The 14,153-nt window shown below is 51.7% G+C and overlaps 1 protein-coding gene across 2 annotated transcripts in view; it reads left to right on the top strand.

Annotated features, from left to right (window-relative positions):
- Positions 1-14,153, top strand: part of RBM19 (RNA binding motif protein 19) — a 51,638-nt gene that overhangs the window by 23,331 nt on the left and 14,154 nt on the right. For both annotated transcript variants that reach the window (XM_039726077.1, XM_039726075.1), the window contains exon 22: positions 9,860-9,965. In XM_039726077.1, coding sequence (XP_039582011.1) covers positions 9,860-9,965 — 106 coding nt within the window. The remainder of the gene's footprint in view (positions 1-9,859; positions 9,966-14,153) is intronic.

The following is a 14,153-nucleotide window of genomic DNA, read 5'->3' as shown; positions in this document are numbered from 1 at the left end:
CAGCCTTGCTGAGCCCATCCTGGCTGGAGCTCACTCTCCATGGCAGACATTCTGCTCTGTCCCTGCCTTTTGGATTGTTCTCACCCCTAGAGCCCATCTCACCTTTTTTCCAGGTGTGTGCTTGCATTTTTTTCGGTATGTTGTGGCAGGAAGGATGATCTCTTCCCCTCTTCTCTCATCATGGCCACGCTTCTTGGAGCTCTTGGCAGGGGGGGTGGGCTGGGTGATCCCCAACCCAAACCATCCAGGGACCCTGTGGAATCTCTGTCCTTCATCCTGCACTTCTGAGACAGGTGGAGAGCGGTGAGCTTTCCGTGAAATGGAGTGGGAACATCATCACTGCATCCCAGACTCCCTGTCCTGTCTTTTGGTGGCCTGTAAAGGCAAATCCCACTGTGCAAAGTGGTCTCTGAGCTTTGCTGTGGTCATGGCAGGTTGGCAAGGGGTGACTGAAGTCCTGCAGCAGGAGGAGAGCCACCACTGTAGCTTGGGCAGCAGCCTCCAGTTTGGGGCAGAGGATGGGCAAATGGGACTGTTAGCAGTGAAGAGCCACCTCTGCTCCCAGGGCTTTTCCAGCACGAGCAGAAAATGGGATGTTCTGTCTCTGGAGCGTGGTGGCTCCCAGCCTGCCCCACCCAGGAGCTGTTCTGTGCCTGCTCTTAATGCCTTGCCTTGTGCTGACCCCTGGCAGGTGTCACATGTGGCCAGCCTGGGCTCTGGGGACAGTGCTGGGCTCAGGAGAGCTGGGCAGCCTGGCTGTGTTTGAGCCTCCAGCACAGCTCCCACGTTCCTGCTGCGCTTGCGTGCATTTGATCTTCCCTCTGTTTCTCTGTTCTCCTGATAAAAATAATTAATCAGGTTATTTTTCTAAGTCATCCTGCAGCTTTACAGGGACAAGACTTAAATAAGGATTCTCTTTAAAGCAGAGCTGTGTTAAAATAGCTGTGTGCCTATAAATATCTCATTGCTTCTATATTTATTTTCCAGCTCAGTGCTGGAGGTTCTACAGCTGAATAGAAGATATTTCTTTATTTTTTGGATTGTTGATGCAGCTGGTATCTTAACAGCAAGGCTGCCTTCTCCAAAGCATGCCCTGGATACACCTTTGGGTTCCTTCTGTGTTTCCTAGTTGCACAAATTTCCTCTTGTCTTTGAAAGGAGCTGACTCATAAGAATCCTCCAGGAGCAGAGATTTGCACCAGACCCTCCTGTGAGCACTATTTTTAGCATAACTTATTTTTTTGACCAAAGCTGCACTCTGATCAGGATTTTCAAAAGAGCCCAGGAGAGATAAATCCCCAAATCTCAGCGCTGTGGGAGCTGCAGGTTCCTTTGAAATCCTGACCCTGTGGTGATTAGGGCAGTGACTCGGTGGCTCCTAAGCCCTGGTCCTGCAAGGTGCTGCGTGCTGGGAGAATTGTGGCTTAGGAGTGTGAGCTCTGAGAAAGGCTTTGCAGGCATTGGAGGCTCTTGTTGAAGGCTGTGCAAGGATTGACATTTCCTGAGGGTTGGGATAGAGGGGTCTGTAGGTGACTGCTGCATTTGTACAACTCAGGGACAGCTGCCAGGCCAGCGTGGCTTGGTCCTGCTGTGCTCCAGGGAGGGAATGTGGGGGAAAATGTCCTGATAGAGCTGGTCCTTCCTCCACCAGCTTGAATAACTTTTGTCTCCCCCAGCAAAAAACAGAATAGTTATTACTATTAGGAGTAGCTGGTATTACTAGTAGGATTAAGAAGGAAGATGTTGGATGGGTGAAATGAGGGGATTTGAGAGTGGCTGGCCCATCACAGCAGAGGGGACAAGAGCCCTGCTGTGACCAGAACCAGCTCAGAGCTCTGTAAGATTGCCCAAGAGAAGAGAAGGAACAACAAAACCAGAATAATATTAAAATGGGATTTTGCATCTCCATCCTGGTTTTGGGTGACCTCTTCCATCACACATCCACCAATTATCTTTAAATCCTCAAACTCTTTTGGGGTGGCTTTGAACACCCAAACTCTTGTCAGTGTTCAAGTCCAGCAGTGCTACTTGAACCTAGGGCTTCCTAAAGTTTGTGGTGCTCCCCGTGCCAGCTCTGCACCTTCCTCTGCCCTTAGGAACTGGAAATTGTAGGCACTGAGGTGTGAAATTTCAGGAGGAAATCTGTTCCTGCTTTCATCAGACAGTGAATCATCGTTGTCTTTAAAGCACTGAAATAAATGTGGAGAATAGGCAGGTGTCTTCTGCAGGAGGTGTCAGTGAGTCCTGGCTGCTTTTCCTTGATGTCACCAAATCTAAAAGAGATTCATGGCAAGAAGTGGATTAAAGAAATCCTTCCCACCCCAGTGGTGCAGGCTTGTCCATCAGCAAGGAGCAGGAAACAGAGCAGAGCACGTGCAGTACCCATGGGCAGGCACAGGTGGGAAGGGACATCCTGGGATATTCCTTTGCAGTTGCACCAGAAGAAAGAACAAAGAACAAATCAGGAGATGCCAAAGTCCATCCCTCCATTGTAAAGGTGTGTGAGGCTACTGGGTGAGGGTCTGCACATCCCAGCTCCTGCTGCAGGGGCTCCAGGGCTCATTTCTTTCTTCACACTAAAATTCCAGCGTGGGAGCCAGCTCTGGAGGGCAGAACGAGCGTGGCAGTCACCAGAGCAGCTGGACCTGGCTGCCCCCAGCAGATGGAAATCAGCCTGCACTGGGAGGAGCAGGGGGCTGAGGAGCTGCAAAGGGAGGCTGCAGGGACCCGGTGCTGCTGCCACCAGCACAGCAAATCCAGGCAAGGGAAAGGCCCCTTTTCCCACCAGCCTCTAAAGCTGATATCTTCCGATGTTAAAACCTCCCAAAGTCGGATTAAACACGGCAAAATTAAGAAACCAAACCTGGTTGCAGCACCTGCTTAGAAATGACTTAAGTGGAGGGATATTAAAATTTTAAGACTTGCTGCTGTGCTGCTGATGGAGGATTTAAAAAAAATAATAATTACTGTTGGGTGTTTTTTTTTTTTCTTTCTGCTTGGTTTTCAGGATTGGTTTCTGTTTAGCATGCGGCCTAATTGCGTAATTACACGATAGACTGGAGTAGAATTTAGTGTGTGTAATACCAGTTATAAAGAAGAGCCCTAATTATGTAGATCTTCTCAGGTAAATAATACATCAGGGGCATGGAGTGGCCTAATTACTGTTCTGAAAACCTGCCTAATGACTAATTTACTTGGAATTTCAGAACGCTTTTGATAAGGTCCCTCATAAGCAACTGTTAAGGAAAATAAATCGAGAAGGGATAAAATGTTTTAGTGTGTTTTTAAACAAGCCAGTTAAGCCACAGGAAGCAGCCAGTGCCTCCTGATCCAGCATCTTGAGGAGAGGGAAGATCCCTGGCTGCCTCCTACTCTGGGGCCAAAGCTGTTGTGCTCCTGATCCTGCTTTGCCATGAGCTCCAAGGGAGGCTGCTGCCACTTTCCACTAAAAATGGGATTTGTGGGTCAGTTCCCAGCTCCTTGGAAGAAGCACATCCATGTCCACATAGTCCCTGGCACTTGCAGTAGTTGTGGTGTTGGGCATCTAAATAATTCTTGAGGATTTGTGCCAAAATTTGATAAATCCAGGAAGAACTAAACTTGGAGTTCTCCAGAGGTGCCAGGGGAATGAGAGCAATCCAAAAGCTGGAGCAGCTTTCCCAGCACTGTTTTCTAGTGGATCTCATGGACTTCTTCCATGAGGAGGGAGGTCCAGAGCTGGGACCAGCAGCAGTGTTACTGCAGGGGGTGTGTGAGATGCTGCAGTGAGGGGAGCCTGGCTTTGGCCCTGCCCCAGTAGCCTCTGGCAGCAAGGACAGCCCTGCCCAGAAAACCAGGCTGGGGAAGGGATCCACAGCTTGGAGCAGCTGAGCCTGGGCAGGCACCAGCACAAGGAAAAGGAGGAATCACATAAAGCAAAACCCAGTTGTGCTGCAGCAGCAGATCAAGGGCCTCCAAACAAAGATGATGCTCCTGGGCAAAGAGGAAGCTGGAAAAACTGATGATCCATGGTGAAGAGCAAGGTGCAGACGTGGCTGTCCCGTGTCCCGCTGGCTTTTCACAGGGATTTTGCAGGAGCTTTGATTATCCAGCAGGACATGAAGGAAGGATCAGCTTTGCACTGGGGACCTGCTTCCTGGTGTGGGCCAGGGGGACACTGCTCCCCTGCTCTGCTGCCAAATCCCTCCACCCACAGCTCCACCAGGGCTGGAGGGAGCCTCAGTTTGACTGGGCTCCAGGATCCAGAGGTTTCCCTCCCACCTTGTCTTCTTGTGCCTTCATTTGCTGATTTTCAGAGGTGAAGGAGACATTATTGATGCTGCTGCTGATAATGGTAATAGGGGAGATGGGTGCCAGATAATTCCTGAACTCTCTAACAAGATTTAAGCTAACAAGAGAGGAAGGCTTTTTTCTTCCCTCCTTCCCTTTCCCTTCCTCCTTTTCAGATATTTCCTGTGCTGGGGATAACAACACCAAGGAGTGTTAAATTGGCTCTGAATGTCCACCCCTGGCTGTCCACATTCTTGTAACGATTTCATTAGCTTGAATTATCCACGTTATTTTCTTGTAATGGGATTAGCCATCCTGGAGTCAGCTGAAGTCCTGGAGCAGGAGGCGGGAGGGCCCTTCTGCTGCGTATTCCATTAACTCCCTCATGCAGGGGGTGGAACTGGCCATGGCTCAGCCCAGGGGCAAAACCATTTGCCAGGGTCCTGCCTTCCTCAAGGAGGAAGAAAGAAAAAAAGGACCATTACTGTATTTTTTTTTCCTCTCCCTTTTAATCAGCAAATTCAGAGGCAGAGAGTGGCAGGGCTGCTGAGGGGGGAAGGTCCTGTTTGGGAGCGAGTGGGGGAAAAGAATTAAATGAAGAGGAGCATTGCAAAGGGATTGAGTGAATTCCATGTGGCTGCTGGGACTGAGGCTGTGCAGGGAGGGGAGGGAAGGACTTGTGTCTCTTTTGGACTCGTCATCCCTGCCCAGAGCCGTTTGGGATGAGCGGTCACGCTGCCTGCCTCATCCTGAGCCTGGCCTGGGGCTGCCAGCAGTCACCACGGGGGAGCTGGGCAGGGTTTGGGATTGGGAGGCAGCAAGAGGAGAGGAGGAGGTGGTGGTGGCAGTAGATGCCAACCCAGGAGAAGGTTGGTAGCCTTGATAGAGGTTTTCATAATCAGTTTTTCAGCGTGGTTTTGCTGTTTTGTTTTTCTTGAAGGAATATAAACCAGAGAGGGGGATTTAGGACTGCTCTGTGCGGTGGGACCTCTGTACACATCTGCTGAAGACGCAGAGTGATTTTTGTGGTTGTTTTCCAAGATGTTCTGTGTTTTTGGCAGTGGACAGATTGATGGTGTCAGTTGTGCTTTCCCACTCAGAACGTGACAACCCAAGAGTCCTTGACCAGCTCGTGGCTTGGGGTGCACCAAGATCAGGTCAGATGAACACACCTCTGTGTTTGGGACTTGAAAATACCCATCAGGGATGGACAGGTCTGGCCTGCCCCAAGGATTTTGGAGTTTAAATGCTGCTCTTTGAGACAGGGAAGGGGTTGAAATGGAGGGAACACTTCCCAGCTGGAGACATGTTTCTTCTTTGGAAGAAACTGTTCCCTGTGCGGGTGGTGAGCCCTGGCACAGGGTGCCTGGAGAAGCTGGAGCTGCCCCTGGATCCCTGGCAGCATCCAAGGCCAGGCTGGACAGGGCTTGGAGCACCCTGGGATGGTGGAAGGTGTCCCTGCCCATAGCAGGGGGTGGAACAGGATGGGCTTTAAGGTTTCTTCCAAGCAAAGCACTCTGATTCCAGATTCAGCCTGATCTGCAGGCACCTGTCCCATGAACGGCCCTCACAGCTGCCTGAAGCTGTGGGGTTTTCTGGAGAGCAGGGAGGCAGGAAGGGCAGGGAAGAGGTTTTCTGGAGCCCACCTGTGTGCCCATTCTCCTCTGTCCCATGGCCTCTGGGCTGTGTTGGTGAAGGATGTGCAGATTCCTTCTGGTGACCAGGCAAAGCCAAGAGAGCCATGGGTTGTCTCCTGAGCTGGAATGTGCTGGTTAATAGCAATATAATGTCCTATAATTAGCAGGCAAAGGACTTGCCTCCCAGCTGGCCTGTGCCAGAAGGATATAATTACAATCCCAAGGAGTGATGTTCCTCTGACCTGCAGCCAGCTTGCAGTGAAGAGGAGAAATCTCCTTTTCCTCCCTGTGTTCAGCCAGGGAAGCAGGATGGCAGCTGGAAGAGCTGCCAAAGCAGCAGGAGAGCAGCTGATAGCCAGCAGTGCCATGGAGAAATGCTGCATCTCTTGTGGTGGGAGGGAGGGGATGTCCCTGCTGGCATCTCTGGGATGCACCCTGTGATTCTGCTGAGCTTGGAAGGGGTGACTTGTCAAAGGAGAGCTCGTGGCTGTCTCTGTTCTGCAGCCCTGTGGATTGTGGCTCAGCCAGGGCCAGCACAGGCTTTTTCTGGTCTCCCAGCAAATCTGGATGGGCACAAAACAAAGGTTCTCATTTAGGAAATAGGAGTTGCAGTGTTTGTGGAGGCTGTCATCCCTCCCAGCCAAGAGCAGGAAAATGTGCCAAGCCTGGGAGAGCGAGGTGTGAGGCCAGATCTGCCAGCCTGGCTGGCAGGCTCAGGGGAACCCAGGCAGAGCCAATCCTCCACACCTCTGTCCTCCCCTCCTGGTCCTGATTTCACTGGGGATTTCAGAGAGTAGCTGTTGGATACCATTTTTCATGGATCTGTGGGAAGGAAGCCTGGAGCAGCTGCAGCATGGCTGGTCACCAGGGGCTCTGCCACCCCGCTGCCTCTGCAGCAAAACTCTTTACTTTTGGCCCAAACCTTCCTGTGTTAGTTGTGAGCAGCTCCATGGGGGTTTCACAAGAGATTCGGGATTGCTGCACACCTTGGCCACACTGAAATCCCATGCCAGTGTCCTGTCAGAAATGCAGCTCCAGGCCAGGCACAGGGGGCTGCTGGGCTCTTCAGCACTGAGGTTCAGGTCTTGTGCAGAGTTAAGCCAGGCTGACTGCAAACGAGTCAATGTCTCCAGCCTGAAAGGGCTTTGTTCCCACAACCACCAGCCCTGGTGCAGGGGGTCAGGAGCACTTGGAGAAGGCATGGAGGGGTGGGTGAGTATAAATCCAGAAAGAGCTCTGATTTCACACTCACTGATGCTGGAAACCTCCCTGTAAACCATCCTGCTCGAGGGAAGGAGCCTGGCCTGGTGCTGTGCTGGCAGCAGGATTGCTGATCTCTGCCCACCTGGAGAGGAGAGAGGCCCCAGCACCCAGAGAAACCCCCACCCTGGGCTGCCTGTGGGGTTTTTCACTCCATCTGTGCCATCAGAGCTCTGTTCTGGAAGGGGAAGGAGCTGGCAGTGCCACCAGGTGTGACTTGCTGTGACTCCACAGCCATCCCAGCCCCTGGGAGCACATTTTCAAACAGCTCCACATCTTATGGAAAAGCTGCTTTCTTCCCTCTCTTGCCATTATGCTCTGGTGTCGCCTGGGTGATGTGCTCCATGCTTTTCCTCCTCCCAGCCCCATTCCCATGGCTTTGCCCATGGCACAATCCATGCCTGGCCGTCCTGGAGCCTGGATGAGCTGGAGCGGGAGCAAACCTGTCAGCACCTGGCTTCCCTCTGGCTTCCCTGGGCAGGGAGCCTGCCACTGCAGGGGGTAATTGGGTTTCCTTCTGCCTCTGCCTCTCTCTCCCCCCAAATCCAGGAGAAATAATTGGAAAGGAGAGGTGTGAGTCTGTGCCTGGCACCGGAGAGGAGAACATTAAAGGCCGGAGCTGTGCCTTCATTCGCAGCTCCCGCCGGTAATTGCTGTGTTGTGGTTTCTAATTAGCGCCGCAGTGGGGGGGATGCTGTTCCCCTGCATGGCCCCTCTGGGGTCAGCCCTGTCCCCTCGGCTTCCCTCACCCCTCCACCTGGCCTGTTCCCTGGATCCATCCCTCTGGAAGCCCCTGCTGGCTCCCACTGCCCAGGGAAAGCTCCTGGCCAGCCCTGCTGCGGATCTGGAGCCCTCCCTGCACCCCTCTCCACGTGTGGGGGGCTTGGAGTGCTCTGAGCTGGGGAGGAGGGAAGAGCCAGTTTCTCCCAGCTCTGCCCAGGCTGATGTGGGCCAGCACAGGTTCCCTGGCACCCTGAATCCAGAGCCATCGTGCTCCTGCAGGTACCCCCTGGCCACCCTGAGTGCTGGGTCTTGGTGTCAAAAGGACACGTTGGTGTTTGAATGCACAGACTGAGCGCTGTCTGAGACCTCCCTTTGAGCAAATACTCTGCTCCTGTTCCTTCAGCAAATATTCTGCTGCCCCCAGGCAATGTCCTTGATATTTTTCATGGAGAGATAGAGAGACTGGAGCGTGCCCATGGCTCCTACCTCCCATTTTTCCTAGCTAGATGGGCATCTCCATGGCTCAGGAGCTGTCCCCTTGCCTCTCCCTTCACCCAACTGCAGCATTTGAGGTGCTCCAGGGATCCTGGGAGTCCCTGTCACCCCGTTGCAGGAGGACCTCTGGCAACCCCAGGATCCGAGCACTCCCAGCAGCTGAGGCTGCTCCCTCTCCTGTGCTGGGTTTGTTTGTTTGTTTGCGTGGCTCCAGCTCGGAGGGGGCAGGAGGGAGAGGGAGGGAAAGCACCGAGCAGGAGACGTGCGGATTCATTTTGAAGCTTCATAATGGTGCATTTACACACCACGTTGCCTAAGGAAATTGGGTGGATGAATGCCTGGTCATGCTGCCAGTGCAGCAGGTTAACTCCCAGGATTTAGCTTATATCATTTCACGAGAGCGTTTATGGCCTTTACTGTGTTTATTCCCAGGTGCTCTTTGGCACTGCTGTATCCCAGGCTCCTTTTGTGTATGCACGCCTGTGTGGAGATTTTCAAATAAAATAACACATCTCTTCAGACCTGGGCCACATTAAATATTTATTGCCTGCAGTTTGTGCATATGTGTTTGATAAATGGGTGCGAGGGGAGGGGAAGAGGGAGCTTGGCAGCAGGGAAAGCGCCGGCTTTGTCCTGGAATTTCTCCAGGGGATGGCACTGGAGAGGGGTGTCCAGCACGTGCTGCCTTTGGGGCTAAAAAACCTTTTCAGGGTTTTTGGACAAAGTGGGATGGCAGTCTGCTTTGCTGCTCAAGCCACAAGTTCCTTCTGTGGGACAGGAACCCCCTTATCTCCCCATTCTTGGCTTTCCATTGACACTGCAAAACTTGTCTGAAATGCTGTTGGATATGGAGGTTGTTGTGGTGTGCTGGATTTGCCTGTTTCCCTTTCCACATCCAGAAAGCTTAGATAAAACCAGTTTATTCCAGCACAGAAGCTGCAGGATGGGAGAGGCTGAAGGGTTAGAGCGAGGAAATCCAATCATAAAGAATGCCCAGGATCCCTGGAGTTGGAGGGATGACACCTCTGGGGATGGAGGAGCTGTTCTGGAAACAGAGTAATTCCCTGTGGGGCCATGCTCTGTGTCCTGCCTGTCTCCTGTGCACTCCAGCCCCTCTTTAAAGGTGCAGATAAATCTGTTCTGGGATCTGGAGCAGCCCTGGTAACCTGGAAATGCTTTGCCCACCCTGAGCAGGGCATGCCATTCTGGCTGGATCTCCTGAGGGAAGGAGGAGCAAAGCAGTTACATTAAAGAAGTTTTGTGTATTGTTAAGTTTTATATCCAGAATGATCCTTGAAATCCAAGCTGAGTTTTTAGCTGGTTATATTTGCTTTGGAAATGGGGCTTGCAGGGCAGCAGAGTGGCTGCAGGACACCACTCAGTGTCACTCTGCAGCTGGCACTGCCAGGCTTTGTGGGGAAGGGGTGACTCTTGCCTTCATCTCACGCTGTCCCTGCTTTTCCTTGGATTCACAGCACCTTTGGAGAGCTCAAGACTGTCCGGCTGCCCAAGAAAATGGCAGGAACAGGATCCCACCGGGGCTTTGGCTTTGTGGATTTCGTCACCAAGCAGGATGCCAAGGTGAGCTGTGCCCTTCTGGCACTGCCCCAGCTGGGGAGGGCAGCCTGGAGGCTGTGTCCCACTGAGGCTCAGCCCAGGTTTGGGCTGGTAGCATTCACTCAGGCTGAAACCCCCATGTGGGCAGCAACAAAACCCACAGCCCAAACCCCAAAGGGGGTAATGTTGGTGCTACTGATAAAATAACTCAAAATTCTTGTAATGCAGAAGGACAGGAGCTTATTTTTCAGGTTTGCCAGCAGCAAGGTGAAAGAGGATGGTTTTGACCCAACATTAACACATCAGGAAACCTCTGCACTTGTCCCACCTCCACCACCACCTTGATTTTAGGGGAGTTTTGGGTATTGTGGCTGTTCCCTAATATGTAACCTGTGCAAGGCTTGTGTTCACCAGTTCTGTGTGTTTTGAGAGCCCCCTGTGAGCAGCCTTACCCTGCTGCTTTCCCAATGACCGTGCCAGAGGATCAGTAATTATGAATTGGCCTCGTTGATTTATTTTTTGAAAGCTTTCCTATATCTTTAAGTTCCATGCTTTTAGCAGAAACAAGGGGATTGCAGCCTGGCTGATGGTATCCTGCTCTCATCCTTTGCCAGAGTTTCTGGAGCAGGGTGGATTTCATCCTGCTGCTGGTTCCTGGTGGTTTGGGCAGGGTCTGGAAGGGAGTGGCTGTAAGCACAACCCATGGGATGTTGTTGCTGGAGGGAAGGGACCACATGAGCCCCCAAAACTCCAGATTTTCCAGACTGTGAGTGCAGATGAAGGAGGGAGGAGGGGGGAGCCAGCCAGAGCCTGTGTTTATGTTTTTAGACAGCATTCATTGATCCAGGATCACAAGGGACTATTAGATCATCCCTTCCAGCCTGACCTCCTGTATAACACAGTACATGGAGTTTCTTTGTTAGTCCTGTATTGATCCTAACTCAAACTTCCCTCTGCTCAGCTTTCCTCCTCCCCTTGGGGGTCAGCTGGGGGTGCAGGGATCCCCCCAGGAGCCTGGTTCCTCTCCCTGCACCTCGAGCTGTGCCTGTGGCTCTGCTCAAAGCAGCTTTGCTTTCACCTCTGCTTCACTCCGCAGTCACTCAGGCTTTGTTCCTGGGGTTTGAATTAATCTTTTCCCAAGGAAACTTTGGGCTTTGGATGGAAAGGTACATAGAGGGTTCTTTATTGCTGCTCTCTGGGGGAAACAGGCACAGGCTCAGTGTTTGCTTCCCATCCCTTCCCATCCCCTCAGGGGCTGATTCCAGCTGCACTGGACAAATGGGAATCTCAGTGACAGGCAGCCCATCCATGGTGAGGGGAGAGAGCCAGGCAGGCTCTGGCCCAGGGCACAGCTCCCAAAGCTCATGGAGGGGAGCATGCAGGGAGAGAGCTGCCCTGTAGAACAGCTCTCAGCGGGGTTTTCTTCTTTCCCAGCAAAGCAGCTCTTCTTCCTTCTTCATATTTTTTTTCCACCCTCATCTCTTTGAGGGATTTAATTGTCTCACAAGTGGCACATCAAGTACACTCCATTGGCCGTCTGGAAGAGGATGCACGGTGTATTGATGAATAGGATCCTGAATATTGTAAACACGCTCATAATTGGCTTAGAGTTTATTGCTGAGTGAAATGAGAGAGGAGGGGAGTGGGCCTGGAGACCTCTGAGCTGAATAGCTCTGACTGTCAGTGACGCTTTTGCTCAGAGTGGTAATCTGGAAATTGCTTATAAGCATCTTATAAAACATGATGGGTTTGTAATAGAATAGTTAGGCTGCCTTTGTTGGGCATTTAAAGCCTGTGACCTCTCGTGTTTGTCTTTTCTCTGAACAAGCACGGCTGCTGTGGGAGCGCACATGGAGATTTTCCACAGCCAGCACAGAGATGGGGGCTCCTCCTCCCAACTCCCCGATGCTGTGCCTGCAGATCTGCCCCATCAGGCTTGGCTTGATCTCCTCAGCCTCCCCTGCAACTCTGATGCACTGGCAATACCAAATTAACTCCAGTTAAGGAAGCACTAAATGTTTCCTGACGTTCCCTGTGCAGAATTGTTGCAGAATTGTTTTTATTTTTGAACTATTAACTGGGAAGCCGAGTTCCCACTTTTCTCCCCTGTTGATATAAAAATACATCTGGTCTCCAAATAGAAATTGCCCATTTGGGAGAGACAGCCAATGCTTTCAAAATGCACACACACGGAAGGAAAAATCCTTGTGTGCAGCTGGCATCACAGAGAGCATCCTCAGTTGGGACCAGCTCTTGCAAGGGAGGGATATTTATCAATCTCCTAATGTTGTTGACCCTTTGTCCCTCTAATGATTCCAGCCTGGAGGCTCTTTGGCTTGAGTATTTAATAGGGCAAGGGGGAATGTGGAGGCAGAGCAGCACTGTCCTCCAAATGAGTGCAGCAGTCAGGGCTGGCGCTGTCACACCCGCGGGTGACAGACACTGCAGTCCTGTCCCTGCTCCCGCCCTCCCAGCACAGCTCTGCTCCAGAGCTCTGCCTGCCTCATCCCAGCAGCCTGCCCTTCCCGGGGGTTTATCAGCCACCTCTTTGCTTGGAAATTCTCTTTGTGAATCCCACAGATGTTTTTAAGCTGCTGTTCCAGCCGCTCCCTTTCCTCTCCCTGCTTTTTCCCGCCTTGCTGAGCTGTACTGTTAAGCTTGAACCAAACTTTGCAAAAAATGCTCAGAAATAGCATTTTTAATCATGCTCACATCCTGTCCTCAAGGAGGAGAAGCCCATAGTGTTTTTCATGCAACCCCTAAAGCATCTGGAAAGCAAATGAGGCCCAGGAGAAGGTTTGCCAGGGATCTGGGGTGGCCTGGCAGAGGGTGTGTTACCAAATGCAGCAGAGTCAGGTTTGGGCATTTCCAAAGGAGCTTTTTGTGGCAAAGGCTCTCCTCTCAGGTGTAGGAAGATGTGGAGCCCTGGGAATGAGAGGGCTTTTGTGGTGAGTCTCTCTCTTGGATGAGCACACATTACACCTGCCTTTTTCCCTCATTTGGTTACAACTCCACAAACCTGACCCTTCTTTGTTCCTCCAGAGAGGTGTCCTGGGAAGGCAGATGCTCACACAGAGGAGCTGCACCCCAAAAATAGCTCCTGCTTTTTGTGAAAGCCAGCCTGCTTCTCCTCATTTCATACTTGTCACCTAATTAAAATATATTTTTTTCCCCACCTATCTCTTCATTTGGAATAGCAGCAGTGGCAGATTTCCTCCTCTCCCTGGAAGATTTCCAGCAGTGTGGATGTATGGGGATGGCATTTCTCCCCTTCATCCCTTTGTCTTTTAAATCATCAGTGCTTTCTCTCTTTTTTTTTTTTCTCCCCTGAAAAAGTCTTAATTCCTCTCAGAGCAATGAACAGCTAGTTTTGTCTTTTAACTCATTTCAAAAGAAGTGACATCTGTGTGTTTGTCACCTGAAATGTGCAGCTTCCCTTCTGCATTCCTAGCTCCTGGAGCCCATCTGGAAGACAGGGAGCAGAGATCCAGTACAGGCTGGAGTTTTCCTTCATCATGGGTGCAAACCAACTCATTTTGGGGATGTGTTTGGCCAGGAAAGGCCAATGTCACCAGGCTGGTGGCAGATGTGTCTCACCCAGTGGATTTCTTGCACGTAACACAACTTGATGGCAGCATCTGCCTTCCCTGTTTCTCCATGACCTTTCCCAGGGCTGCCAGCAAAACTAGAGGATGGCAATCCCATGGGGAGGAGGAGGTGGTGGAGGCAGAGAAGTGGCTCAGAAGAGCAGAGCCCACCAAGCGCCACGTTCATCATGGTCTGCCTTCCTCCATGACCTGTGGCGCACAGATGGGCTGTGTGCTGTCACCCAACTTTCCTCTTCCTTGTGCTGTGGGAAGGAGGAATCCAAAAATAGGAATTAACAAAGGAAATGCAGTGTTTAGAGCCATGGGTTGTGTGCCAGGCTTTGGAAAAGGCTCCTGGTGCCAAGGTAAACAGCCCTCACAACTCCCTCCCACCACCTCCCCCCAGTGTTTGTTTAAGCCAACACATTGCTCTGCTAATTGGGAGATAGGCCTTGAAAACACAGCAGCAGCAAATAAAAACAGCTGGAGCTTGCAGCTCTTCCAGGAGGAATGTGCCCCTGGAAAAGGGGGCACTCTGCCCTGCCAGGATCACCCCGGGGGGCTGGGGGTGCTGGGATAATGGGATTCACCCCTGCCATGGTGGAGCTGGTGCTCCGGGTCACTG

The sequence above is a fragment of the Passer montanus genome, unplaced genomic scaffold (genome assembly GCF_014805655.1).
Source record: "Passer montanus isolate IOZ18808 unplaced genomic scaffold, ASM1480565v1 scaffold57, whole genome shotgun sequence".
Classification (NCBI taxonomy): domain Eukaryota; kingdom Metazoa; phylum Chordata; class Aves; order Passeriformes; family Passeridae; genus Passer; species Passer montanus.
The sequence above is the reverse complement of the archived record's forward strand: the minus strand, read 5'-3'. Positions and strand labels throughout refer to the sequence as shown.